This window comes from Phocoena sinus, chromosome 4 (genome assembly GCF_008692025.1).
Source record: "Phocoena sinus isolate mPhoSin1 chromosome 4, mPhoSin1.pri, whole genome shotgun sequence".
Classification (NCBI taxonomy): Eukaryota; Metazoa; Chordata; class Mammalia; order Artiodactyla; family Phocoenidae; genus Phocoena; species Phocoena sinus.
The window spans coordinates 61,057,409-61,083,480 of record NC_045766.1 but is presented as its reverse complement, the minus strand read 5'-3'; the positions used below and the strand labels follow the sequence as shown (position 1 = coordinate 61,083,480).

Below are 26,072 nucleotides of genomic sequence, written 5' to 3'. Positions count from 1 at the left end.
GTTGCAATATTGGTTCCTCCACTCACTTCTCTCTGGGCCTCAGAACCACGGTTAAAAAAAAAAAAAGCAGTAATAACATCTATCTTAAGAGTTTTGCGAGGATTAAATGCAGTAACTTAGGTAAAGGTACATGGCATCATTCAATAAATTCGTTTTTCCCCCTCTTTTTCCTGTGGGTCAGTAGGGTGGAGGCCTGGCCGCTTTCGCACGCCCCTCCCAGGTCGAGGCTGGGCACTGCCGGGAGAACTGCTGCCGACCGGACTGCTGCCGACCGGCGGGGGCCTCTCCCTCAGGTTGGTCCGGCCTGGGATCGGCCGCACGGGGGCGCGCTAGGCTGCCCCTCGGCACTCTATGGTTCTTCCTTTCGCCCCGGAAGTGGTTCCGGGGAGGGTTTGGTAAGGTGGGGCCATGGTGGGGCAGAGGTTGGGAAGATGGCGTGGCGAGGCTTGGCGCAGAGAGGCTGGGGCTGTGGTCAGGCGTGGGTTCCGCCGGCGGGCGGCCGCAGCTGCGAGGAGCTCACTGCACCCCTGGGTCAGCCGCGGCTGCTCGGGCGCAGGTAATGGTCGCGTCTCGGGGCTTCTCGCCTCTCGTGCCCTCGGCTCCGGCAGCGCATCCTGAGGGGCGGAGGCCGTGCGGTTCTCTTATGCTGCCCCCGGCTCACCCTTTCTCTTCACCAGCCCCTCCTCTCTCCCTCCCCCTTTACTTCTCGTCTGCGTCCAGTCCTCGCTTCTCGCCGCGCCACCCTGCCCGGGTGCACAGTGACCAGCCCCGGCCCAACTCTCCGTGAGCCCGCGGTGGCCCCTTTCCCATCCCGAGGGACGGGAAAAGTAATCTCTGAGGGCTGGTTGCGCACCACGCCTCATAATCCTGCGAGCAAGAGTTAACACAGCTGGTAGAATGGCAGGGCTGAGATTTTATTCTGTCAGTCTTTATAAAACCTTTGTTTTACTACAAATTACCTTCTTTATCGTTTAGAGAACTCTGTAAGGGAAGGCGGAGTCAGAGGAGGGCATCACTTTGCCTCTTGCAGAGTTGTAGGAGAGGCTTTTCTGTTAAAGAAATTGGGAAGTGGAGTATTTGGTTTCTAGATGACTTGGAAAGAAAAGTCAATTTTTCCCGAGTAGAAGCTGTATGAAGAGTACGGTCTATCAGTATTTGCTGCTTTTGCATTAGAGTAATTCAACTCTAAATTGAGAGAAGAGAGAAATCCCTGAACTAATATTCTGATGTGTATTTGGCTCTGAAATTTCTTCCTGTTCTTTAACAGAATTTCAGCTCTGCCAGTTTCTGACTTGGTTAGATGTGTGCCTGGAATCCACCTGACTGATAGTAGCAAGGAACATGAAGTGTTTATCAACATGGGGATTAGCCAGTGGTAAATAATTGAGGCTCCAATATGGTGGAGCCATCCTTAATTTTAAAATCACCTGGAGTGTTTTTAGACTGTATTTCCCAGGCCCTATCCCAGTCCTTCCTGTCATCTTGCCCGGTGCTGGAGGGCAGGGAGTGAAAGAACCTGCAATTCTAAACAAGCACTGCATGTGTGTAGGATCAGAGATTTGTGGAAAACTGGCTTGTATTGTACCTTAACTTCATGATACACTGGAACATGGAGCCTCAGGCACTAATCTTAAACTTCTGAGGAGATGGAGAATGAGGTCAGGTGGAGGTGGTGGTTGATGTCAGTGGTCCTGATTCCATTTCCACTTTACTCCAAATCCCAGTGGAAATTGCATGGTTTGAGGGGGAGGAAAAGTGAATACAGTTATTAGGAAGCAACAGGTGTTAAATATTCAAGATATGTGTTAGGAAGGGAAAGAAAAAGAACTAACTTGGTTGATGAGGCCATTTAAAAAAAATTGTGATGTTGAAGATTAGCATCACAATTTTTTAGTTTGTCATTTATATGCAGAGTTTGAAATTGACATTTTTTGTGGTGACACTGAAAAATGTGCATTACAAGAGATTGTAGGTAAGCCTGAAATATAATAGAATATATGTCTACTTTCCTCTAGAAAGCATGAGTTTCCTTGTATATAACTTTATTAGGTCTGCTTTCACTTCTAGTGGTTCTAAAATTAGTATGTGGAGGAATGAAGTCATGGATACGGTTAAAAAGCAGAGGTCTGGGCTCAGTCCTTGTGATTTTGATGTAATGGGCCTGAAGCGTGGCTGAGAATTTGCATTTTTTTCTTCTTACAAGAACTACAGGTGGTGATATTCCTCAAAATTTCTGCAAACAATAGCAGGCCCAAGGCAGCCCACCAGCCAAGAATGGTTTCTATGTCTTTAAAGGGTTGCAAAATGAAACACTATGCCACGCCACAGAGTTTTAAATTGTTCTTCACAAAGACTAAAATGTTTATTGTCTGGCTCTTTACAGAAAAAAGAGACTATTTCACTTAGGGTTTTCAGAAACTTTACCATGATCAAACTGTTGGCAGCACTGCTGAAAAATGGTTTAGGTCTGAAAGAAGCCTGCATAATTTGTCAGTTGTATAGAACTAGCTAAGAGCAGAAAATAGTTGATTGTAGCACTTACACGGAGCTTAAATCTTTTAGATTAGGATAACAATCTTAAGATATCTTTAGGTTAAATACCTGACAAATTAGTAAATCAGGTATATTCAATTATTTTCCCCGTTTAATTCACCATGTATTAACTCAAGATGAGTTTTAAGAAAATAATTGTGGCATGCAAGAGTTTATGCCCCTTTCCCTAAATACAACTATTTTCTTTTAAGTGGGATGAGTCTTGTGTGTGTGCTTGGACACGTCTTGTCTGCGTTTGCACAATAGGCCACTTCTACTCAGTTTATTCACACAAATCTATAGTAACATAGACATTAGTGCTGACTTGTGCGATATCTAAGTGGCATTGTCTTTATCCTCACACTGTTGAAAGCAATTCACTAGACTGTGTTATCTCACTCACCACTAAGGCAACAGATATATAGACATGACTTTTCAATTTAAAAGTTATGGGATGATATTAAAAAATGGAACCATAACAATTGTGTGGTTAGTGGTAACTCAAGCATTCATAAGATCTTCCCACTTTGAGCACGTTACATTGCTTTCACAAATCACTAGTTATTGGCAGAAGGACCAAAGCACAGAGCAAAAAGGCAGGCCTGTCCTCATGAGTTGGTGTATACCTCTTGTGACTCTTTCCTCCCATCCCACCCCCATGCATTTTATTGTTGCTTCCTTTGTTTTCCAGACTTATTTCAGGTCATTTATTTTTCCATGTTACCTACCCATATGAATGGTTAGAGCTTAAGAACCTAGGCCTTTAAATATGATATCAAACATTTGCAATTGGAGACATTTATTACACTTTTCCTGGTTGGTTTTACTTTTAAGAAATGTAAAACAAAAGCTCACTAAGGACAGAGAACGTACCTTGTCATATAATGTGTGATGAAGTACTTATTACATCTAAAAGCATCCTTGTACCAACAGAAAACCCAGCTCTAGCTGACCTTAATAATTAGGGGACTTTATTGGTTTATACCGTTAAAAAGTCCAGAGGTGAGCCTGGCTTCTGGGTGAGGCAAGATCGTGTTTCAGATTGTCACCAGGACTCCATTTTCCTCCATGGCTTGGCTCTGCTTCCTAAACGTTGGCTTTATGCTCTCAGTATGCTATCTCCTTGTTGTAAGCTGGCTGTCAGCAGCTCTTGGGGCTATATACTTGTAGGTTCAAGTCCAGCAGAAAAGATTCTCTTCCCCAGTATTACAAACAAAATCTTGAAATTTGAATTTCACTGGACTGGATTGGCCTAACTTGGGATGCATGTTCATCTTTGAATTCCTTAAATTTGCCAGGGATGTGGGACGTGTAGGTTCGCTTAAGCCAGTCAGGAGCTTGGTGTACCTCCCCAAACCAAGTGGCTGGAAATTCCAGGGTACCCTTAGGTGCGGATGCTAGGATTGAGCCAAAAAAGCTCACTGTCAGTCCTAGTGAAACTTTTGTATTGGAATACTTTGGTTACAAATCCTAATTTTAAAATTCTAGTCAGATAGGATTAACCTGTAGATAACCATTGTAATTTAAGTAGAAATGTTGGAAGGATGAGGGATTAGATTCTAGCTCCTGCTGTTCAAAGTGGTTCATGAACGAGCAGTTCAGGACAGGGTTTGCCAAACATATTTTGTAAATGGCTCGATAGAAAATAGGGCCATGTAGGTCACTGTCAGATATTCTTTTTCTTTTAAACAACTCTTTTAAGCAATAATAAATGAGACAACTGAGGAAGCTGCTACCAGATCAGGTTCTGCTAACCAAAGTAAGAACTATGCTGTCTCCACCGTTACTTTCACTAGCAGAAGTCATGCCTCGTGTGCTGCCTCTCACTCAACTCAGTTCTGACTTCAGGTGTTGTGCTGATGTATCTGATTAGCAGGCCCTGATCACATCTCGAATCGTAACCAAAAGGATACCTGGGAAATAGTTTTTAGCTTTCCAGTCCCTGCAGCATGTGAATATACCATAGGTGAAAGGAATAGGTGTTCAGTGAGCCAAGTCATACTACTTAATTCTATCCAACAAGTTCTGTATGTCCAACTCTAATTCCCAGTGTATGTACTCCTAACATGTATTTTGCATCTGAACTGCATCTGGGGCCAATTTGTTCTTGGTGTCCTCAGTCCCACACTTAACTTCTGTTGAGATTCTCAAGGTAAATATTATTCTAGGCAAAAGATCTGGCTTTGCGTCAAATCCAGATTCCCAACCTGGTGTATTTGTATTCCTTTTCAAGCATTGTGCTTCAGAATTGTAAATGAGTTGATCAGCTGTAGAAGAACTGATTGAGTACATATCCTGGAGTATTAGCTGTTGGAGATATAAAGAAATCTCATCCTTCATATTTCTTGGTCTAAAAAGAAAAAAATGTGGCCTACTGGTTAGGATTCTGGGTTCTCACTGCCATGACCCAGGTTCAATCTTGGTTGGGGAGCTGAGATCTTGTAAGCCACGAGATGTGGCCAAAAAAAAAAGAATACCAGAAACCAGCGACGTTGGGTTACAATTTTTTTTTAACTTATTTATTTTTGGCTGCATTGGGTCTTCGTTGCTGTGCGCAGGCTTTCTCTAGTTGCAGCAAGCAGGGGCTGCTTCATGGCGGTGTGCGGGCTTCTCATTGTGGTGGCTTCTCTTGCTGCGGAGCACGGGCTCTGGGCACATGGGCTTCACTAGTTGTGGCTCGCGGAGTCAGTAGTTGTGGCTCCCCGGCTCTAGAGCGCAGGCTCAGTAGTTGTGGCACGTGGGCTTAGTTGCTCCATGGCATGTGAGATCTTCCCGGACCAGGGCTCAAACCCGTGTCCCCCTGCATTTGCAGATGGATTCTTTTTTTTTTTTTTTTTTTTTTGTGGTACGCGGGCCTCTCACTGTTGTGGCGTCTCCCGTTCCGGAGCGCAGGCTCCGGACCCGCAGGCTCAGCGGCCATGGCTCACTGGCCCAGCCGCTCCGCGGCATGTGAGATCTTCCCAGAACGGGGCACGAACCTGTATCCCCTGCATCGGCAGGCGGACTCTCAACCACTGTGCCACCAGGGAAGCCCTGCAGATGGATTCTTAACCACTGCTGCCACCAGGGAGGCCCTGGGTTACAATTGTAACCATTTACAGGGAGACATTTAAAGGAAACATATTCCTATTATTTTATGTCACATCTTTGGGGTTTTTGGCCCAAAGTGGTGTTACTTGTAATTTATTTACTAGACCTAGCTCTAAATTACTTTAGAATATTTAATAAAAATCAAATCCAATTGCAAAGGATTAACATCTGCCACTTTTAAAGCTGTTATCAGTTAGGAATGCATTTGGCTGTAAGTTAATTGTTGCTTAAAGAAACGAGAGGAGTATTTAGCATAAAATGATTGGAGGTAGGTGTCTATTGTCTTTGCTCAGTGGCTCAAAAAATGTTAAGGTTAGTTTCTGAAGCCCTTGGCCTTTCTCTGGGCATTCAGGATGACTGCCTCATCTCTAGAAAATTGCGTCCTTTTTCAAGGCAAAAAGAAGTGGGAGGGATGAGACATTAGTGATACCTCCAATTTTATCAGATAAGCAAAACCTTTTCAAGAGGTTTCTAAACAGTTAAGTCTCATTTTGTCAGAACTCTGTAATATGGCCATCCCTAGCCATAGGAGAGACTGGTAAAGTGAAGATATTTATCTTTCTTAGCCTCTGCAGAAAAAGCAGGCAACAGAACAAGAACTAGAAATAGATTTGCAATTAGCCATTCAGCAGTTACTTGCTAAAGGATATTCATAAGACTGGGAACAGGTTCTGAAGTTCAGAGCCATTCAGAGCAACATTGGCATTGTTTGACTAAGTGTACTGCTTTCCAAAATAGATTTTGTTGAAAGAAGTAGCACTTATTTGTTAGTACAAATTCTAAATTATTAGAAGTTTTAAGGTGAATTACTTTATCATCACCCATCCTCACCATGTGATGTCTGAGAAGTTGAACTGTGGCGTAGACTCAGTGTTGAAGACAGAGCATTTTAGGTGAGTAATGGTAATAGTAGCTATACCATTTTTCTGGGTTTCGTGTTTCCAAATGCCTGCTAGACATCACCTGGGTATTCTACCAATGCTAAAAATACTTCATTGCAATATAATTTACATGTAGTAAAACATAAGTATTAAGCACACAGCCCATTAGTTCTGACAAATGTATACACCTGTGCAACCATCACCTAAAAATAAAGATACTGCCCATCATTCCATCAAGTTCCCTCTTGCCCCTTTCCAGTCAAGTCCCACTTTAGGCAACCACTATTAATTTTTTTCAAAAAATTATTTATTTATTTAATTTTGGCTGCGTTGGGTCTTCGTTGCTGCGCGCAGGCTTTCTCTAGTTGCAGCGAGTAGGGGCTATGCTTCGTTGCGATGCATGGGCTTCTCATTGAGGTGGCTTCTCGTTGCAGAGCACGGGCTCTGGGTGCGCAGGCTTCAGTATTTGTGGATGAGGGCTCAGTAGTTGTGGCTCACGGGCTCTAGAACGCGGGCCCAGTAGTTGTGGTGCACAGGCTTAGCTGCTCCACAGCATATGGGATCTTCCTGGACCAGGGCTCGAACCTGTGTCCCCTTCATTGGCAGGTGGATTCTTAACCACTGTGCCACCAGGGAAGCCCACCACTATTGATTTTGGTCACCACAAATTATTTTTGCCTGTTCTTTAGCTTGATATGCATTAAGGGAATCACACACATATATGCTCTTTTGTGTTTGACTTCTTTTACTCAGCAGTGTTTTCGAGATTCATCCGTGATGTGTGATCAGTAGTTTTTCACTGAGTGATACAGTTGGCCCTCTGTATCTCCAGGTTCCTCATCCATGTATTCAAACAACTGTGGATGGGGAATGTCACTGTATTACGTCATTTTATATAAGGGATTTCAGCATCCCGAATTTGGTATCCGCAGGGGGTCCTAGAACCAGTCTCCCATGGATACTGAGGGACCACTGTATTCCATTGTATGAATATAACACAGTTCATCCTTTCCCCTGTTGATGGAAATTTAAGTTCCAATTTTAACCTGTTAGGACTGAGCTGCTGTGATTGCAGGCATTTTAAACAGTGCCCAAGATGGAATTATTCATCTCTTATTTTCCAGTTTCCTATTTTGGTGCCTCTGATTTTCCTTGTCTTAGTGAGTAGTACCACCTTCCTTTCAGTTATTCAGAATAAAACCAATCATCATTCTTGACCCCTTCTTTCTTCTAACATAATTATTGACCCTTTCTTTATTAGAAACTGGCCTTGGTGGTGGAGATAAAATGAATACAGAAGTGATAATCTAGTTATGGTACAGGCAATAAATGAGACAAGTATAAGAGTACATACAGGATGCTTTAGGACTCTAGGAGTACAAAGGAGACACCCAGCCTGCGAGAGTTTAGGAAGGCTTCCTGGAGGAGGAAATAAATGAACTGAATTTTGAAGGGCACGAAAAAGTTAAAGGGAAGTAAGTACCGCAACAAAGGAGTAGCATTGCTGAATTTGGTGGGGTGATGAAAAATTTACTGTGGGATTTAAAGCAGGGGAATGATAATATATTTGTGCCTAATAAAATGTGGAGGATGAATTGGAGTAAGGCAGTATTAGAAGCAGTGAGATCTGTTAGGAAATGGTAGAGTATTCCAGGCCAAAAGGGATGAACTGAGGGATTGTGTGGGAATTAGGGAGAGAATGTTGGCCCTCTAAGAGGGCATTTGAGGAAGTGTTGAATGTTTGTGGAAGAGTGATATGAGGAAAGAAGAACATGCAACATGTTAAAATGTTTGAACTGAAGTCAGCTGTTGCTGTTGTTTAGGCATGGGGTACAGGACTAGATTAGGAGTGAAAAAAATATTTGACAGATTTGGTTTTAAATTAGATGGTAAGAATTAAGCAGAGAGAACTCCATAATGACTTCTAGATTTTTAATCTTAGTGATTAAGATAACTGTGGGCCCACTGAAAGAATAAAGAAGTCAGAAAATGGAGCTTGTAGAAGGGGATGAATTCCCTTCTGAATATATTGGTTTTAAAGTAACAGGGAGCATATCCAAGTAGAATTATTCAATATATAGTTGGAAATACAAGACAAGAAAATTGAGGCTGGGACTAGAGACGTATATTTGAATCACTTACTTGCTTAGAAGTCATCCAGGCCACAGAAATGAACTTTTTCTTTTATTCAACCAAAGTGTTTCAAGGCCCACGTTACAAAGGTGAGAAGACCTGTCTGACTGGCAGACAGGAGTTCTGAGTCTGAAGGATATAGTATGATTAGAGTACAATGAGAACAAACAGGAAGGGGCCTCTACATGGTCTACCTGGGGGAAATTACCATTTTACAAAAGAAAAAAATGCTTCACAAATTTATATGGGTTCAGTTTGAATGGAGAATGTGTAAAGGAACTATTAGAGCCTTTAAGCATATCTGTCTTTACGGGATAGGAGAAAGGGGGAAGCCGTTATGAAAGCAAGTTTGAAGAGCAGGGAGTGCAACCTTACAGGCACTGACAGGTGTGATCAGTAGTGTCAGATGTTTTGAGGAGGTCAAGCTATAAGGACTCAAAACAAGAAAACCCTTTATAGAACATCTAGTTGGGTGTCCCCCAAACTGGTAGTGAAGTAAATAAGGGGCAAGTTGGGGAAAATCCGCCAATTTGTAGTGGTTAGTACTTATAAAAGGAAAATCATTATTTGATTTAAATGTTTGGCCAAACTTCAAAAAAAATAAAGCTATTCTGTGCTAATTCAAACCACAACTTGTAGTTCTCCAGCTTTTTACAGGATTGCAGACTGTGTGGGGGATGGATACAAATTATTCTGTTGATTGATACACAGTAACGGCCCAAACAGATGCCCTGTAAAGCTGCTGTAGTTTATGTCTCTCCTTTTTCAGAAGGGCACAGTTCATTGTTTTGACTGAATCCTACCTGGGAGTAGGAGTCTTGGCAGCTTTGGGGCTGCATAGTGAGAATAAACTGAAATGGTGATGATGCACGTCAGTTGGGGAGGCTCGTAGAGGTTGATGTTTGCAAGATGCAGCTCTGTTTCTTCCTTCCTTCCCTCCTTCCTTCCTTCTTTCCTTCCTTCCTATTTATTTTCCTTATTTTTTTTGGCTGCATCGGGCCTTAGTTGCAGGATCTTCGTTGAGGCACACAGGATCTTTAATTACCACACTCGGTCTCTGTTGCTGCCCTCGGGCTTCTTACTAGTTGCGGCGTGAGGGTTTTCTGTCTCTAGTTGTGGTGCGCGGGCTCCAGGGTGCATGGGCTCTATAGTTGTGTTACGAGGGCTCTGTAGTTTGCGGCACGCAGGCTCTCTCATTGAGGTGCGTGATCTCAGTAGTTGTGGCACGTGGGCTTAGTTGCCCCGAGGCATGTGGGATCTTAGTTCCCCAATCAAGGATAGAACCCACGTCCCTGCAACTCTGTTTCTAATCTGTTATTTTCCCCTATAGGTTTAACGTTTTTATTCAGCAAAAATGTGGATTCAGAAAAGCACCCAGGAAGGTTGAACCTCGAAGATCAGACACAGGAACAAGTAGTGAAGCATACAAGAGAAGTGCTTTGATTCCTCCTGTAGAAGAAACAGCCTTTTATCCTTCTCCTTATCCTATAAGGACTCTTGTAAAGCCTTTGTTTTTTACTGTTGGGGTAAGAGCTCACGTCACTAGGAGTTACCTACCTTGCTGCAGGTGTAGTGTTAAAGTATCAATACTACTTGTCCTATTTGGGCTCCCTTAAAGACAAGTGGAGTGGGATCAAAAGGATCTGGGGTCATGATTACAATAGAACATGAATATAATAATTGCTGTTAGAGTATGGGTCATTTATGTAAGTAAGCCCTGGAGAAGAAACTCATGGGCCTCTTATTTGGTATAACAATGCAAGTGATACTGAGTTGCTATTTTGAATTTTATTGGAAAAGTTCTAACTATAAGCAGGCCTCAGGGTACTGTAACCTTAATAAAATGGGAAACAATTAAGTGTTCTTTTCACCTAGTAAGTTTCAGTGGGCCAGATGTTCCTTATGTTTATAAAAAGCAATGAAAATGAAATATCATCCTTGGAACTATGTATAGATCTATTTAAAAAAATTTTTCTTTTGTAATATATTTTATATAGTTTACAGGCTGTGCATTTGGATCAGCTGCCATTTGGCAATATGAATCACTGAAATCCAGGGTCCAGAGTTATTTTGATGGTATAAAAGCTGATTGGTTGGATAGCATAAGACCACAGAAGGAAGGAGACTTCAGAAAGGAGGTAAAGATAAACATGGCATTTTTTTTGTTCTAGTTGATCAGTTTTTGAAGTCTGGTTATTTATGAAGTGTTTTTAGTTAATGGCAACATTAGATCAGTAGATGTGAAGTCATTGCAGTTAATATTCTTCTTTAGAGTCATTGTAGTAAGTATTAATGTTTCGTATGTCTGGCAACGTTGTACTTAACAGTGTTCCAAGAAGTTTGTCCCTCTACCCACATATCAAGAATCACCACAGATAGTTGTTAAAAATTAATGTTTTGGAGCCTCTTCCAGCTCTACTAAGGGCCACTGTTTTACTTTTAGAGTACATATTAGAATCACAGGGAGTTTTATGCTTGAGGGGTAGAGATACTATGTGGGTTTTTTTTTTTTTTTTTTTTTTGCGGTACGCGGGCCTCTCACTGTTGTGGCCTCTCCCGTTGCGGAGCAACAGGCTCCGGACGCGCAGGCTCAGTGGCCATGGCTCACGGACCCAGCCGCTCCGCGGCATGTGGGATCCTCCCACACCGGGGCACGAACCCGTGTCCCCTGCATCGGCAGGTGGACTCTCAACCACTGCGCCACCAGGGAAGCCCACTATGTGGGTTTTAAAAAGCTTCTCAGTGACATGATGTTTATCTATCTCTGATAAATAACCACCGTTGATGTTTTTTTCTAACTGTGCTCAGGGGATCAAGATGCAAGAAAAGGGTACAAATATAGAGCTTTTAGAACTTTTCATTATTTCATATGCAAGTTGATGGCCTTCCTTCCACCTAACTGATTTTCTTAAAATGTTGCCTTTTAGATAAAGCGTATATTTTATTTCATTTGCCAGTACTTATTGAGCAGAGACCATAGGCTAATTTGTGGATCCAGGTCCGTTTATTTTTCAGGCACCTCCGTATTTTTTTATGACACACTGCTCTTCCAGTTTGGAGAGAGTGTTGATATCCTCTTCAGTTTTCTCCTTCCTAGGAACTTCTTATTCCTGGCTAGTGAGAGAGCAGCCTTGGGTTTTCTTTTTCCTAATGATAGTTGAAGATTCCTCTAAGTAGGAAGAAGGATTCATTCCTCCTTGTTTCCCCATAGACACAAGAAGCATGAGCCCTACCAGTTCTAGAGAGGCTTTATGTCAGAAGAACAATGGATGTAATATTTGCAGGTAAAACCTGCAGTAATGAGCAGTGGTTTTTATTCAGTACAATATGTTTGAGAAGATAGTAACACTGACCTATTCCACAGTCCTGGATCCCTTGAAAGCTACAGGCTTCTGCACTATAAAGTTTTGATACCCAAATTGTTCCTTGGAATGGTGAAGATGACACATGCAATATACATAATCTTCATCCAAAGATGGATTTGTTTAAAGTAGTTAAATGATAAGAGATAAAATATAAAATCCATGTTAAAGAAAATTGAAATAACACATAAATATAACATGGGAAGTGAAAGTCCTGGGAACCCGTGCCCCACTACTACATATGCAGTCAATAAGGTCTGAGAGTTCACACACATTTAAATTGTTGTTGACCTTGAACAACTCAGGGGTTGGAGTGCTGACCCTCCACGCAGTGGCACACGTGCCTGTAACTTTATAGTTGGACCTCTGTAACAGCGGTCCCACATCTGTGGATTCCACCAACTGCGAATGGTGTGGTATATTGTAGTACATATTTATTGAAAAAAATCTGCATATAAGTCCAGTGCAGTTCAAACCCCTGCTGTTCAAAGGTCAACTGAATTACAAAAATGGAATCATTGTTGTGCATGAATCAAATATATGTTGATCTGTAACTTCTTTTCTTTACCTTGGGTTTCTTTCTGGATTAGTATACAAAGTCTGGTTCAGTTTCATAGTTAGAACATAGTTTTTTTTTTAATTAAAAAACTTTAATCATGGAAAATTTCAAAGGTAAAGTAAAAAGAGTGAAGAGAATAGTATAATGAACCCCTATCATCCAATGTCAACAGTTATTGACACATAGCCAACTTTGTTTCATCTAGTTCCCCTTCTTTCCCTTCCCTCCCCACCACTGATTACTATAAAGCAAATTCTAGGCATATATCATCTATAAAATTTCAAGGTGTGTCCCTAAAAGATTAGGATTCTGTCTTTTTCTAAACCTCAATCTAGTATTATACCTTTAAAAAAAAAAGGCAATTTTAGTAGAAAATATTTTTGGTTAGAATTTAAAAACTAGATTGGGTCTTGGTGAACAATCACTTGATAGTGTGCTAGGTACTTTATGTTATTGATATTCCTCACAGTGGTATTGCTATATATCTGTTACTGTCTCCATTTTATGTATCAGGAAACTGAAGTTTAGAAGTAATTTGAGGTCACAGAGCTTATCAGTGGCTTTGTGTAGAGAATGCAGGCTGTCTGACTGTAAAACACCTGTGTTTTCCACTCTATCACATATTTGTTATGTCTGTTGTTCAGTAGAGATTTTTATAGATGAGGACTCTTTCATTTATGCACAAAGGATTTTCTTTCTTGCTTTTCATTTACATAGCCTGAAATTATTTACCATATGGTGATATGCAATTTTTCTTCTGTTTTAGATTAACAAGTGGTGGAATAACCTAAGTGATGGCCAGCGGACTGTGACAGGTTTGTGTTAGCTTACACGTTTTAGCCATTCAAGGGAAGAGAAATCAAACCAAAAGGTACAGTATGTCATAGTCAATGGCTTTTGTACCATGCTCATCAGTGGTTTAGAAGACAGAGTTTCTGTACCTTCAGGCTAATGTAATGGTTTGAAAGTAGTGTGGCATAAAGGTATACATGAGGCTCTGGGTCAGTTATTTTCTAATTTTGATCTAGTATGATACTGATCAAATGATTTATCTTTGTTGTAAAATCCTAGCTTGTGAAATAGGTTATGAGTAGTTATTACTTTCCCATTAAAGTAACTAAAGGGGACATTGATTAAGTACCTTCTTTATGCAGCATGCTTTATACATATTCTCTCTGTACCTCACAGGGTTGCTTACAGGGTAGTTATCTCCCTTTTTACAGATAAGGAAACTGGCTTTCAGAGAAGGAACTTTTCGAAGGTCACACTGCTAGTAAGTAAGAGCTGAGTTTCAAAACCCAGGCCTGTCTCATCCTAAAGCCGGTTTTCTCTTTTCTATACCATGCTGTTTATAAAATCTTCTTTAAATGTAAGCATAACATATATATCACCATGATAATTTTTTAAAAATTTTTATGGAAGACAGATCTGGCTCTTCAAGGTAACACTTGTGCAATATATTATGGACTTAGTTATTTTGAGAAATTTGGGGAAATGGATTTGTAAGTTCTTTAACAATTGTGCAGATAGGGAAAAAAATCTTCCTAGAGAAATAGCAAAATACTGCTTTTCCTTAAATATGGTTAGATTTAATGGTACTCTTAATTTTCTATACCTACTTAAGTGGAGAAAAGGTGCTTATGTTTCTTCATTCAGACTATGTCTGGGAGGTTTAATTTTTCTCTCTCCTTAGTGGAACCTGATCCTGTCTTCAAGCTTATGGTTTAGACATTGCTTCCTGCGGGAAGTGCTTTTTATCTGAACTCATTGCACTTTTTAATCACTTATAACACAACCTGCCTTATATAATTGTACATGTATCATCTTTGAGGACAATGATGAGATTCATTTTACTATAGTTCCTAGCACATACTTGGCACACAGTAAAGGCATTCAATTAAAATCTGTTGAGTGAATGAATGTCGACGAGATCTTGAATCAAAAGATTGAGATTTTTCAAAGTATATTGCCATACTGTATAATTGATTAGTTAGTGAGGTCTTAATAAATATAACTTCAAAAATAGCTATGTAATAACACATGTTTCCTTTGGAATTAATTGGGATTTTTGGTTTGTTTGCTTGTTTTCTGAAAATTAATAGCCTTTCCTTAGGGTAGCAAAGTTTTGATTTCTTTTGATATTTTCAAAGTATCTCACAATTAGTTGATACTTAGTGTTCTTTGAAGATTGTGAAGATTTTGTCATTTAACATTTGAGGAAACCTGGGACCAGAATTTAAAACCTTTTTCATTCCAGGAAATGGTTTATCCAAAGAAGTTGGTATTTGGAGATAATTAAAAATCAGAATTCTTTCCCTTAGGTGACGTTGCAGTGTAACCAGCAGCTTGAGTATAAAGTACTTCGAACCACATAAATGTGAATGGTCATGCTAAAGACCTTAAATACTTATTGTCAGGTTAGCTAAGTGACTTTTAAAGGCTGAGGAAATGCTCTTTGATCTGTTCAGTGTCATCTCAGACTCCTTCAGGAAATAATTATTCTGGTAGCAGTGAATCTAGCCTCACTGCTGCTGGTGCTTTATAATCAGTTAGCTATGTACTAAAATTTCAATGGTTAATAAACTTGTGCTTTAGTTATATCTCGTCTCTTTTCAGAGGTGCCAGTTCATTCCACTGACCTTGCTTAGCCCCTCGATTGCTTCCTTTAGGCTGATTCTAAGTGAGTTTCGCTCAGCTCCTGGCTTTTATTGAGGATGGGGTGACAGATTCATTCTGTGCCATATTTTCCTTGGATTGTAGCTGTTCTCTGAGTGTTTTTCTTTTTGTATTTTGAAAGAACTTGACAAGTGTTTAGGCCACTGACCTAGAAAGTTTCAAAGCTCTGTGAGACTAGTGTGCTTCTTTGCTCTGTAGTATTCACACCTAGACCCTGGCAGCTTGAAAGCTGTAGCTGGTTAAAGATTTTGCAGTTTTACACCAAACATTTCATGTAAGAATTCCTTGCTATCTGAACCTAATGTGCTCATGGATTTGGCAAGATTTTGGTTATAGCAAATTCAGACATCAAAATGTTTTATCCAAATGCATTTGTTTCCTGAGCTTGAGGTGTAACAAGGGATATCTCAAATTTATGCATATCTCTTTTGAGTCCTAGGTTTGGATAAGAACAGTTCAAATCATAAGGGATACCTGTAATTTACTTTATCTTTAACGTGGAATCCAGTGGTGAGGTGAAAAACCTCCCTTAGAGCTGATAGCAGTTTTGGAGTCCCTAGTTTTTGACTCTTCTAGCTCAATCTGTCCCTGGAAATCACTTTGTCAAGGTCTACCAGAGAACTGGTCTTAATCCCTTAATCTTTTTTTTTTTTCTTATCTGGTTTAGGGATTTTTTTTTTTTGTCTTAATTGTTACACAGACATATCTCCCCAAACTTCACATTGCTCTGAAAAAGTTGTTATAAGTTCACTTGGTGTTTGTAGGATGAAGGGGGAGCATCAAGTAGCATTCTTCAAAGTGAGGCTTGTCCCTGGTACTTTTATATTTCAGCTAGTCTCCTGTATTGTCTTGCTCTGCAAGGCTTTTTATTTTTTATTTTTTGCGGTACGCGGGCCTCTACTGTTGTGGCCTCTCCCGTTGCGGAGCACAGGCTCCAGACGTGCAGGCTCAGCGGCCATGGCTCACGGGCCCAGCCGCCCTGCGGCATGGGGGATCTTCCCGGACTGGGACACGAACCTGTGTCCCCTGCATCGGCAGGCGGACTCTCAACCACTGTGCCACCAGGGAAACCCTCTGCAAGGCTTTTAAGCCTGTAGTAGAGGTCCCAGGCAACCCCCAAGGAGAGTATTTCCCCTACATTTCTAGCTTTTAGAGATGCCTGTGAGGCACTCGTCATAGTTTTAGTTATTTCTGGGGAAAGGATAACAAAACTAATGCTTGAGTGCCAGCTAGGCTTCAAGTACTATGTTAGGTACTTTACGGACACACATATTATTGTTAATCCTTATTATTAATCTTCTTTAAAAATAAATTATTTATTTATTTTTGGCTGCGTTGGGTCTTTGTTGCTGCGCGTGGGCTTTCTCTAGTTGTGGCGAGCGGGGGCCACTCTTCATTGTGGTGCATGGGCTTCTTATTGGAGTGGCTTCTCTTTGCTGCAGAGCACGGGCTCTAGGCATGTGGGCTTCAGTAGTTGCAGCACGCGGGCTGAGTAGTTGTGGCTCGCTGGCTCTAGAGTGCAGGTTCAGTAGTTGTGGCACATGGGCTTAGTTGCTCTGCGGCATGTGGGATCTTCCTGGACCAGGGCCATGTCCCCTGCATTGGCAGGTGGATTCTTAACCACTGTGCCACCAGGGAAGTCCTTAAGAGCCCTGTTACTGGTATCCTCATTGTTCAGATGGGGTAAGTGAGGCTCAGAGAGGTTAAATAACTTGTCTGAGATCACACAGCTAGAAAGGATGGAGATGGGAAACAAACTCCTTAGTTCAAATAATATGCGTTTTATTATATCCATTCACTTTCTGCTATAGCAAACCACCACTAATTACCTTTCTGATAAACCACACTGCCTTTCCCCATCTCAGGTATCTGAGTGCTAATTCATAGACCAAATTGCAGCAAATTGTCCCAAGGCAGCAGGCTGGCATTCAGTGAAGAAAGAGGGACGTTTTCGGCTACTCGGTTTATAGTTTGTCATTGTAAAATGAATAAATGTGCATAGTAACATTAAAATAGAGAATATGTAAAATAAAAAATCTCTCTCACTGTAGCCGTCCAGTTCCACCCCCATAACCATTGCCTTTTTAGCTGCTTGTGTATTCTTCCAAAGCACCTGTTTATATATAGACATTTATATCTGTATCTGACTGGTTTAAACACAAACGGTAGCATGTAATGCATACTCCTCTACACCTCCACACCTCCTCTACACCTTTATTTTTTTTCACTTAGTATTTTAAAGGACATTCCATATCGATACAAGTAGGTCTATTGTATGCTTTTTTTTTTTTCCCAGTATGCGGGCCTCCCACTGTTGTGGCCTCTCCTGTTGCGGAGCACAGGCTCTGGACGCGCAGGCTCAGCGGCCATGGCTCACGGGCCCAGCCGCTCCGCGGCATATGGGATCTTCCCGGACTGGGGCACGAACCCGCATCCCCTGAATCGGCAGGCGGACTCTCAACCACTGCGCCACCAGGGAAGCCCCCTGTGTGCTTTTTAAAAGTATTTTATTGAAGTATAATATACATAGAAGAACATGCACATGTCAGATGTACAACTGATTTTCACAAACTGAGCACATCCACATAACTAGCACCCAGATCAAGAAATGGAAATTACCAGCACTCCAGGGTCATTCTTTTTAATGGCATTGCAGCAGTTTGTGCAAATGAATACTATTGTAACAAGTCTTACGTTAATGAATATTTAGGTTGTCTTTAGTCTTGCTTTCATAGGAGGTTGGAAGATGGATAGTCTCTTTGGATTTCCTCTCGATTTCAGGAAGCTGTGGAACCAGTCCTTAACTTGTTTTGTGGATACTCCCCAGAAGGAGAAATTATAGCCACTGTGTGAGGCCGACAGAATGATCCCAGTGCTTGTAGTCCTGGCTCCCAGGGAACCTGAGGACCGCTTGAACTCAGTTGTTTGGCTGCTGTGGGTGTGTGTGCTTGTCATTGTCTGGACTAGCCAGGTTCATTCAGATAGAGGAGCAGTGGAGGGGTGAGCTGGCCCACCTCAAACAGAAGGGATGCTGTACTTAGCTGTTAGACTCCAACTGGGATAGTCTTTTTATTTTTTAGGAAAAGAGAGAAAGAGATTGTACCCCCTTCCTTGGAGGAAAATAGGCTGAAGCTACTGAACCCCCAGTAGTGCTTCCCAAATCAGTGTATTTTTTTTTTTTTAAATCAAGGTATAATTCACATGTCCTAAAATTCATCATTTAAAAGCACAGTTGACCCTTGAACAATGCAGAGGTTAGGGTTGCTGACCCTCCACACAGTTGAAAATCTGTGTATAACTTTATAGTCTGCACTCTGTCCACTGTTATGCGTCCGTGGATTCAACCAACCATGGCTCATGTAGTACCGTAGCACTTAAAAAAAAAATCTTTGTAAGGTGGACCTGTGCAGTTCAAACTCATGTTGTTCAAGGGTTAACTATACAATTCAGTGGTTTTTATTATATTTACAAGGTTGTGCTACTGTCACCATCACCTACTCCCAGAACATTTTCATTACCCCAGAAAGAAACCCTATAGCCATTAGCAGTCACTCCCTATTCCCCTCCTCCCCTCAGCCCTAGACACCTACTTTCTTTCTCTGTGGATTTGTCTGTTCTGGACACTTCATAAAAATGGAACCACATAAATATGAGGCGTTTTGTGGCTGCTGCATTCACTTAGCGTAATGTTTTCAGAGTTCATCCATAGTGGCACGTGTCAATACATATTTCTTTTTATGGCTAAATAATATTCCATTATATGGATACATCACATTTTATTTATTCATTCATCTGTTGGTGGACATTTGTTTCTACTTTTTGGCTTAATACTATGATAATGCTGCTATGAATTTTCATATATATGTTTTGTGTGGACATATGTTTTCATTTCTCTTGCTAATATACCTAGAAGTGGAATTGTTGGGTCATATGGTACTCTGTTTAACTTTTTAAAAACTGTGGTTAAAAAAACATAAAATGCACCATTTAAACCATTTTTTTTTTTTTTTTGCGATACACGGGCCTCTCACTGTTGTGGCCTCTCCCGTTGCAGAGCACAGGCTCCGGACGCACAGGCTCAGCGGCCATGGCTCACGGGACTAGCCGCTCCGCGGCATGTGGGATCTTCCCGGACTGGGGCACGAACCCGTGTCCCCTGCATCGGCAGGCGGACTCTCAACCACTGTGCCACCAGGGAAGCCCTAAACCATTTTTAAGTGTATAGCTTAGTAGAGTTAATTATATTCACATTGTTATGAAACACCTCCAAAACTCTTTTCATCTTGTAAAACTGAAACTCTATACCCATTACACAACAATTTCCTTTTTTTTCCCTTCCCCATCTCCTGGTAACTATCATGCCACTTTTTTTTTTTTTTTTTTTTGTGGTATGTGGGCCTCTCACTGTTGTGGCCTCTCCCGTTGCAGAGCACAGGCTCTGGACGCGCAGGCTCAGCGGCCATGGCTCACGGGCCCAGCTGCTCTGCGGCATGTGGGATCTTCCCGGACTGGGGCACGAACCCGTGTCCCCTGCATCGGCAGGTGGACTCTCAACCACTGCGCCACCAGGGAAGCCCTCATGCCACTTTTTGTTTCTATAAATTTCAGTACTTTAGATTACTCATATAAGTGGAATCACACAATACTTGTCTTTTTTGACTGGTTTATTTCACTTAACGTAATGTCCTCAAGGGTCATCCATGTTGTAACATGTGACAAGATTTCCTTTTTTAAGGCTGAATAATTAATTCCTTTGTGTGTATACACCACATTTTGTTTATCCTTTCATTCTTCGATGGCCATTTGGGTTGCTTCCACCTCTTGGCTATTGTGAGTAGTGCTGCTAGGAACATGGGTGTGCAAATCTCTTTGTGTCCCTGCTTTCAATTCTTTTGGATATATACCCAGAAGTAGGATTGCTGAACTATGTGGTAGTTCTATTTTTAATTATTTGAGGAAGCTCCATACTGTTTTCTATAGTGTTTGCATCATTTTACAATCCTACAATGGTTCTGATTTCTTTGCATCCTTGTCAGCACTTGATATTTTCTGTTTATGGTTTTTTAAAAAATGGGTGCCATCCTAATGGGTGTGAGGTGACACATTGTGATTTTGATTTGCACTTCTCTAGTTAGCTGTGTTGCTCATCTTTTCATATGTTGGTTGGCCATTTGAATATCATCTTTGGATAAATGTTCAAGTTCTTTGCTCACTTTAATCAGGTTGAATTTTGTTGTTGAGTTGTAGGAATTCTTTATATGTTCTAGATATTAACCCTTTATCAGATAGATGACTTGCAAATATGTTCTCCTGTTCTGTAGGTTACCTTTCACTCTGTTGATTGTGTCCTTTGCACAAAAGCTTTTAGGTTTGATGTCCCATTTGTCTATTTTTGCTCTTTTGGTGTCATAGCCAAGAAATCATTGCCAAATCCAATGTTATGAGGCTTTTCCCCTGTGTTCTTCTAGGAGTTTTAAAGTTTTGGGTCTTACCTTTAGGCCTCTAATTAATTCTTAGTTAATTTTTGTGTAGGGTGTAAGGTAAGAGTCCAAGTTTATTCTTTTGAGTGTGAATATCCACTTTTCCCTGTTTTCTTTCTGAAGAATGCCAAATTGTTTTCTAAAGTGGCTGCACCATTTTATATTCCCTTAGGCAGTGTATGAGGATTCCATTTGTTATTGCTTGTCTTTTTCTAATATATCATCAACTACAATATTTTTGGTATTTTTTTATTGTAGTAAAATATACATAACATAAAATCTATCATTTTAGCCATGCCGTAAAGTGTGCAATTCAGTGGCATCAAGTACCTTCACAGTGTTGTGCAACCGTCATCACTGTCCATTTCTAGAACTTTTCAGCATCCCAAACAAACTCTGTACCCATTAAACAATAACTTCCCATTTCCCCTGCCCCTTAGCCTTTGGTAACCACCATTCTACTTTCTGTTTCTGTGAGTTTGCCTACACTTCATATAAGTGGAATTATAAAATATGTTTTTGTGTCTGGCTTCTGTTGTTTAGCATACTGTTTTCCAGGTTCATCCACATTTTAGCACATATCAGAATTTCATTCGTTTTTAAGGCTGAATAATATTGCATTGTTTTTTCAGTTATTTTTAAAATTGAAGTATAGTTGATTTCCAATGTTACGTTAATTTCTGCTATACAGCAAAGTGATTCAGTTATATATATATACATTCCTTTTTAAAAATATTCTTTTTTATGGTTTATCATAGAATATTGAATATAGCTCTTTCTGCTATACAATAGGACCTTGTTGTTTATCCATTCTATATATAAAAGCTCACATCTGCTAACCCCAACCTCCCACTCCATCCCTCCCCCAGCCTCCTCCCCCTTGGCAACCACAGGTCTGTTCTCTACGTCTGTGAGTCTGTTTCATAGATAGGTTCATTTGCATCATAGTTTAGATTCCACGTATAAGTGATATCATATATTTGTCTTTCTCTTTCTGACTGACTTCACTTAGTATGATAATCTCTAGTTGCATCCATGTTGCTGCAAATGGCATTATTTCATTCTTTTTTATGGCTGGGTAGTATTCCATTGTATATATGTGCCATGTCTTCTTTATCCATTCATCCATTGATGGACATTCAGGTGTTTCCATGTATTGGCTATTGTGAATAGTGCTGCTGTGAACATAGTGGGTGCATGTACCTTTTTGAGTTATAGTTTTGTCTGGATATGTGACCAGGAGTGGGATTGCTGGATCATATGGTAATTCTGTTTTTGGTTTTCTGAGGAACCTCCATACTGTTTTCCACAGTGAATGCAAAATCTTACATTCCCACGAACAGTATAAGAGGGTTGCCTTATCTCCACACCCTCTCCAGCATTTGTTACTTGTAGACTTTATAATGATGGCCATTCTGACCAGTGTGAGGTGGTACCTCATTGTAGTTTTAGTGTTTTATTTATTTATTTTTTTAAGCATCTTTATTGGAGTATAATTGCTTTACAATGGTTTGTTAGTTTCTGCTTTATAACAAAGTGAATCAGTTATACATATACATATGTTCCCATATCTCTTCCCTCTTGCATCTCCCTCCCTCCCACCTTCCCTATCCCACCCCTCTAGGCGGTCACAAACCACCTAGCTGATCTCCCTGTGCTATGCTGCTGGTTCCCACTAGCGATCTATTTTATGTTACGTAGTGTATATATGTCCATGCCACTCTCTCACTTTGTGACAGCTTACCCTTCCCCCTCCTCATATCCTCAAGTCCATTCTCTAGTAGGTCTGTGTCTTTATTCCCGTCTTGCCCCTAGGTTCTTTTTTTTTTCTTTGCGGTACACGGGCCTCTCACTGCTGTGGCCTCTCCTGCTGTGGAGCACGGGCTCAGGACGCTCCGCAGCATGTGGGATCTTCCCAGACCGGGGAATGAACCCATGTCGCCTGCATCGGCAGGCGGACTCTCAACTACTGCGCCACCAGGGAAGTCCGCCTCTAGGTTCTTGATGACTTTTTTTTTTTGCTTAGATTCCATATATATGTATTAGCATATGGTATTTGTTTTCCTCTTTCTGACTTACTTCACTCTGTATGACAGACTCTAGGTCCATCCACCTCACTACAAATAACTCAATTTCATTTCTTTTTATGGCTGAGTAATATTCCATTGTATATATGTGCCACATTTTCTTTATCCACTCATGTGTTGATGGACACTTAGGTTGCTCCCATGTCCTGGCTATTGTAAATAGAGCTGCAATGAACATTTTGGTACATGACTCTTTTTGAATTATGGTTTTCTCAGGGTATATGCCCAGTAGTGGGATATATATATATCTCCCAGTAGTGGGATATATATATTGCTGGGTTGTATGGTAGTTAATATTTTTAGTTTTTTAAGGAGCCTCCATACTGCTCTCCATAGTGGCTGTATCAATTTACATTCCCACCAACAGTGCGAGAGGGTTCCCTTTTGTCCATACCCTCTCCAGCATTTATTTATTTATTTATTTTATTTATTTTGCGGTACACGGGCCTCTCCCATTGAGGAGCACAGGTTCCGGACGCGCAGGCTCAGCAGCCATGGCTCATGGGCGCAGCCACTCCGCGGCATGTGGGATCCTCAGAGACCAGGTCACGAACCCGCGTCCCCTCCGTTGGCAGGCTGTCTCTCAACCACTGCGCCACCAGGGAAGCCCATCTCCAGCATTTATTGTTTGTAGATTTTTTGATGATGGCCATTCTGACTGATGTGAGATGATATCTCATTGTAGTTTTGATTTGCATTTCTGTAATGATTAATGATGTTCAGCATTCTTTCATGTGTTTGTTGGCAATCTGTATATCTTCTTTGGAGAAATGTCTGTTTAGGTCTTCTGCCCATTTTTGGATTGGGTTGTTTGTTTTCTTGTTATTGAGCTGCATGAGCTGCTTATAAATTTTGGAAATTAATCCTTTGTCAGTTGCTTCCTTTGCAAATGCTTTTTCCCATTCTGAGGGTTGTCTTTTGGTCTTGTTTATGGTTCCCTTGCTGTGCAAAAGCTTTGAAGCTTAATTAGGTCCCATTTGTTTATTTTTGTTTTTATTTCCATTTCTCTAGGAGGTGGGTCAAAAAGGATCTTGCTGTGACTTATGTCATGGAGTGTTCTGCCTGTGTTTTCCTCTAAGAGTTTGATAGTGTCTGGCCTTACATTTAGGTCTTTAATCCATTTTGAGCTTATTTTTGTGTATGGTGTTAGGGAGTGTTCTAATTTCATACTTTTACATATAGCTGTCCAGTTTTCCCAGCACCACTTATTGAAGAGGCTGACTTTTAACCACTGTATATTCTTGCCTCCTTTATCAAAGATAAGGTGACCATATGTGCATGGGTTTATCTCTGGGCTTTCTATCCTGTTCCATTGATCTGTATTTCTGTTTTTGTGCCACTACCATACTGTCTTGATTACTATAGGTTTGTAGTATAGTCTGAAGTCAGGGAGCCTGATTCCTCCAGCTCCGTTTTTCTTTCTCAAGATTGCTTTGGCTATTTGGGGTCTTATGCGTTTCCATACAAATTGTGAAATTTTTTGTTCTAGTTCTGTGAAAAATGCCAGTGGTAGTTTGATAGAGATTGCATTGAATCTGTAGATTGCTTCGGGTAGTAGAGACATTTTCACAATGTTGATTCTTCCAATCCAAGAACATGGTATATCTCTCCATCTATTTGTATCATCTTTAATTTCTTTCGTCAGTGTCTTAAAATTTTCTGCATACAGGTCTTTTGTCTCCTTAGGTAGGTTTATTCCTAGATATTTTATTCTTTTTGTTGCAATGGTAAATGGGAGTGTTTTCTTGATTTCACTTTCAGATTTTTCATCATTAGTGTATAGGAATGCTAGAGATTTCTGTGCATTAATTTTGTATCCTGCTACTTTACCAAATTCATTGATTAGCTCTAGTAGTTTTCTGGTAGCATCTTTAGGATTCTCTATGTATAGTATCATGTCATCTGCAAACAGTGACAGCTTTACTTCTTCTTTTCCGATTTGAATTCCTTTTATTTCTTTTTCTTCTCTGATTGGCTAAGACTTCCAAAACTATGTTGAATAAGAGTGGTGAGAGTGGGCAACCTTGTCTTGTTCCTGATGTTAGTGGAAACGCTTTCAGTTTTTCACCATTGAGGACGATGTTGGCTGTGGGTTTGTCATATATGGCCTTTATTATGTTGAGGAAAGTTCCCTCTATGCCTACTTTCTGCAGGGTTTTTATCATAAATGGGTGTTGAATTTTGTCAAAAGCTTTTTCTGCATCTATTGAGATGATCATTTGGTTTTTCTCCTTCAGTTTGTTAATATGGTGTATCACATTGATTAATTTGCATATATTGAAGAATCCTTGCATTCCTGGGATAAACCCCACTTGATCATGGTGTATGATCCTTTTAATATGCTGCTGGATTCTGTTTGCCAGTATTTTGTTGAGGATTTTTGTGTCTATGTTCATCAGTGATATTGGCCTGTAGTTTTCTTTCTTTGTGACATCTTTGGTTTTGGTATTAGGGTGATGGTGCCCTCTTAGAATGAGTTTGGGAGTGTTCCTCCCTCTGCTATATTTTGGAAGAGTTTGAGAAGGATAGGTGTTAGCTCTTCTCTAAATGTTTGATAGAATTTGCCTGTGAAGCCATCTGGTCCTGGGCTTTTGTTTGTTGGAAGATTTCTAATCACAGTTTCAATTTCAGTGCTTGTGATTGGTCTGTTCATAGTTTCTGTTTCTTCCTGGTTCAGTCTCGGAAGCTTGTGCATTTCTAAGAATTTGTCCATTTCTTCCAGGTTGTCCATTTTATCGGCATAAAGTTGCTTGTAGTAATGTCTCATGATACTTTGTATTTCTACAGTGTCAGTTGTTACTTCTCCTTTTTTATTTCTAATTCTATTGATTTGAGTCTTCTCCCTTTTTTTATTTTTTTTTTTAATAAATTTATTTTATTTTTGGCTGTGTTGGGTCTGTGTTGCTGCGCGCGGGCTTTCTCCAGTTGCAGCGAACGGGGGCCACTCTTGGTCGCGGTGCACGGGCTTCCCATTGCGGTGGCCTCTCCTGTTGCGGAGCACGGGCTCCAGGCCCACAGGCTTCAGTAGTTGCGGCACACGGGCTCAGTAGTTGTGGCGCACGGGCCTAGCTGCTCCGCGGCATGTGGGATCTTCCCAGACCAGGGCTCGAACCCGTGTGCCCTGCGTTAGCAGGCAGATTCTTAACCACTGCGCCACAAGGCAAGTCCCTTCTCCCTTTTTTTTTTTTAATTTATTTATTTTTGGCTGTGTCTCGTCTTTTTTGCTACATGCAGGCTTTCTCTAGTTGTGGCGAGTGGGGGCTACTCTTCGT

The 26,072-nt window shown here is 40.9% G+C and overlaps 1 protein-coding gene across 3 annotated transcripts in view; it reads left to right on the top strand.

Annotated features, from left to right (window-relative positions):
- The first annotated feature begins 395 nt into the window (after window positions 1–395).
- The window catches only part of PARL (presenilin associated rhomboid like), a 65,696-nt gene continuing 40,019 nt past the window's right edge, over window positions 396–26,072 (top strand). The window contains exons 1-4 of one of the 3 annotated variants that reach the window (XM_032631157.1): window positions 396–556; window positions 9,967–10,162; window positions 10,634–10,774; window positions 13,324–13,372. In XM_032631157.1, coding sequence (XP_032487048.1) covers window positions 432–556; window positions 9,967–10,162; window positions 10,634–10,774; window positions 13,324–13,372 — 511 coding nt within the window. In that variant the 5' untranslated portion in view covers window positions 396–431. The remainder of the gene's footprint in view (window positions 557–9,966; window positions 10,163–10,633; window positions 10,775–13,323; window positions 13,373–26,072) is intronic. The other 2 variants (XM_032631160.1, XM_032631159.1) reach the window with 2 other exon arrangements.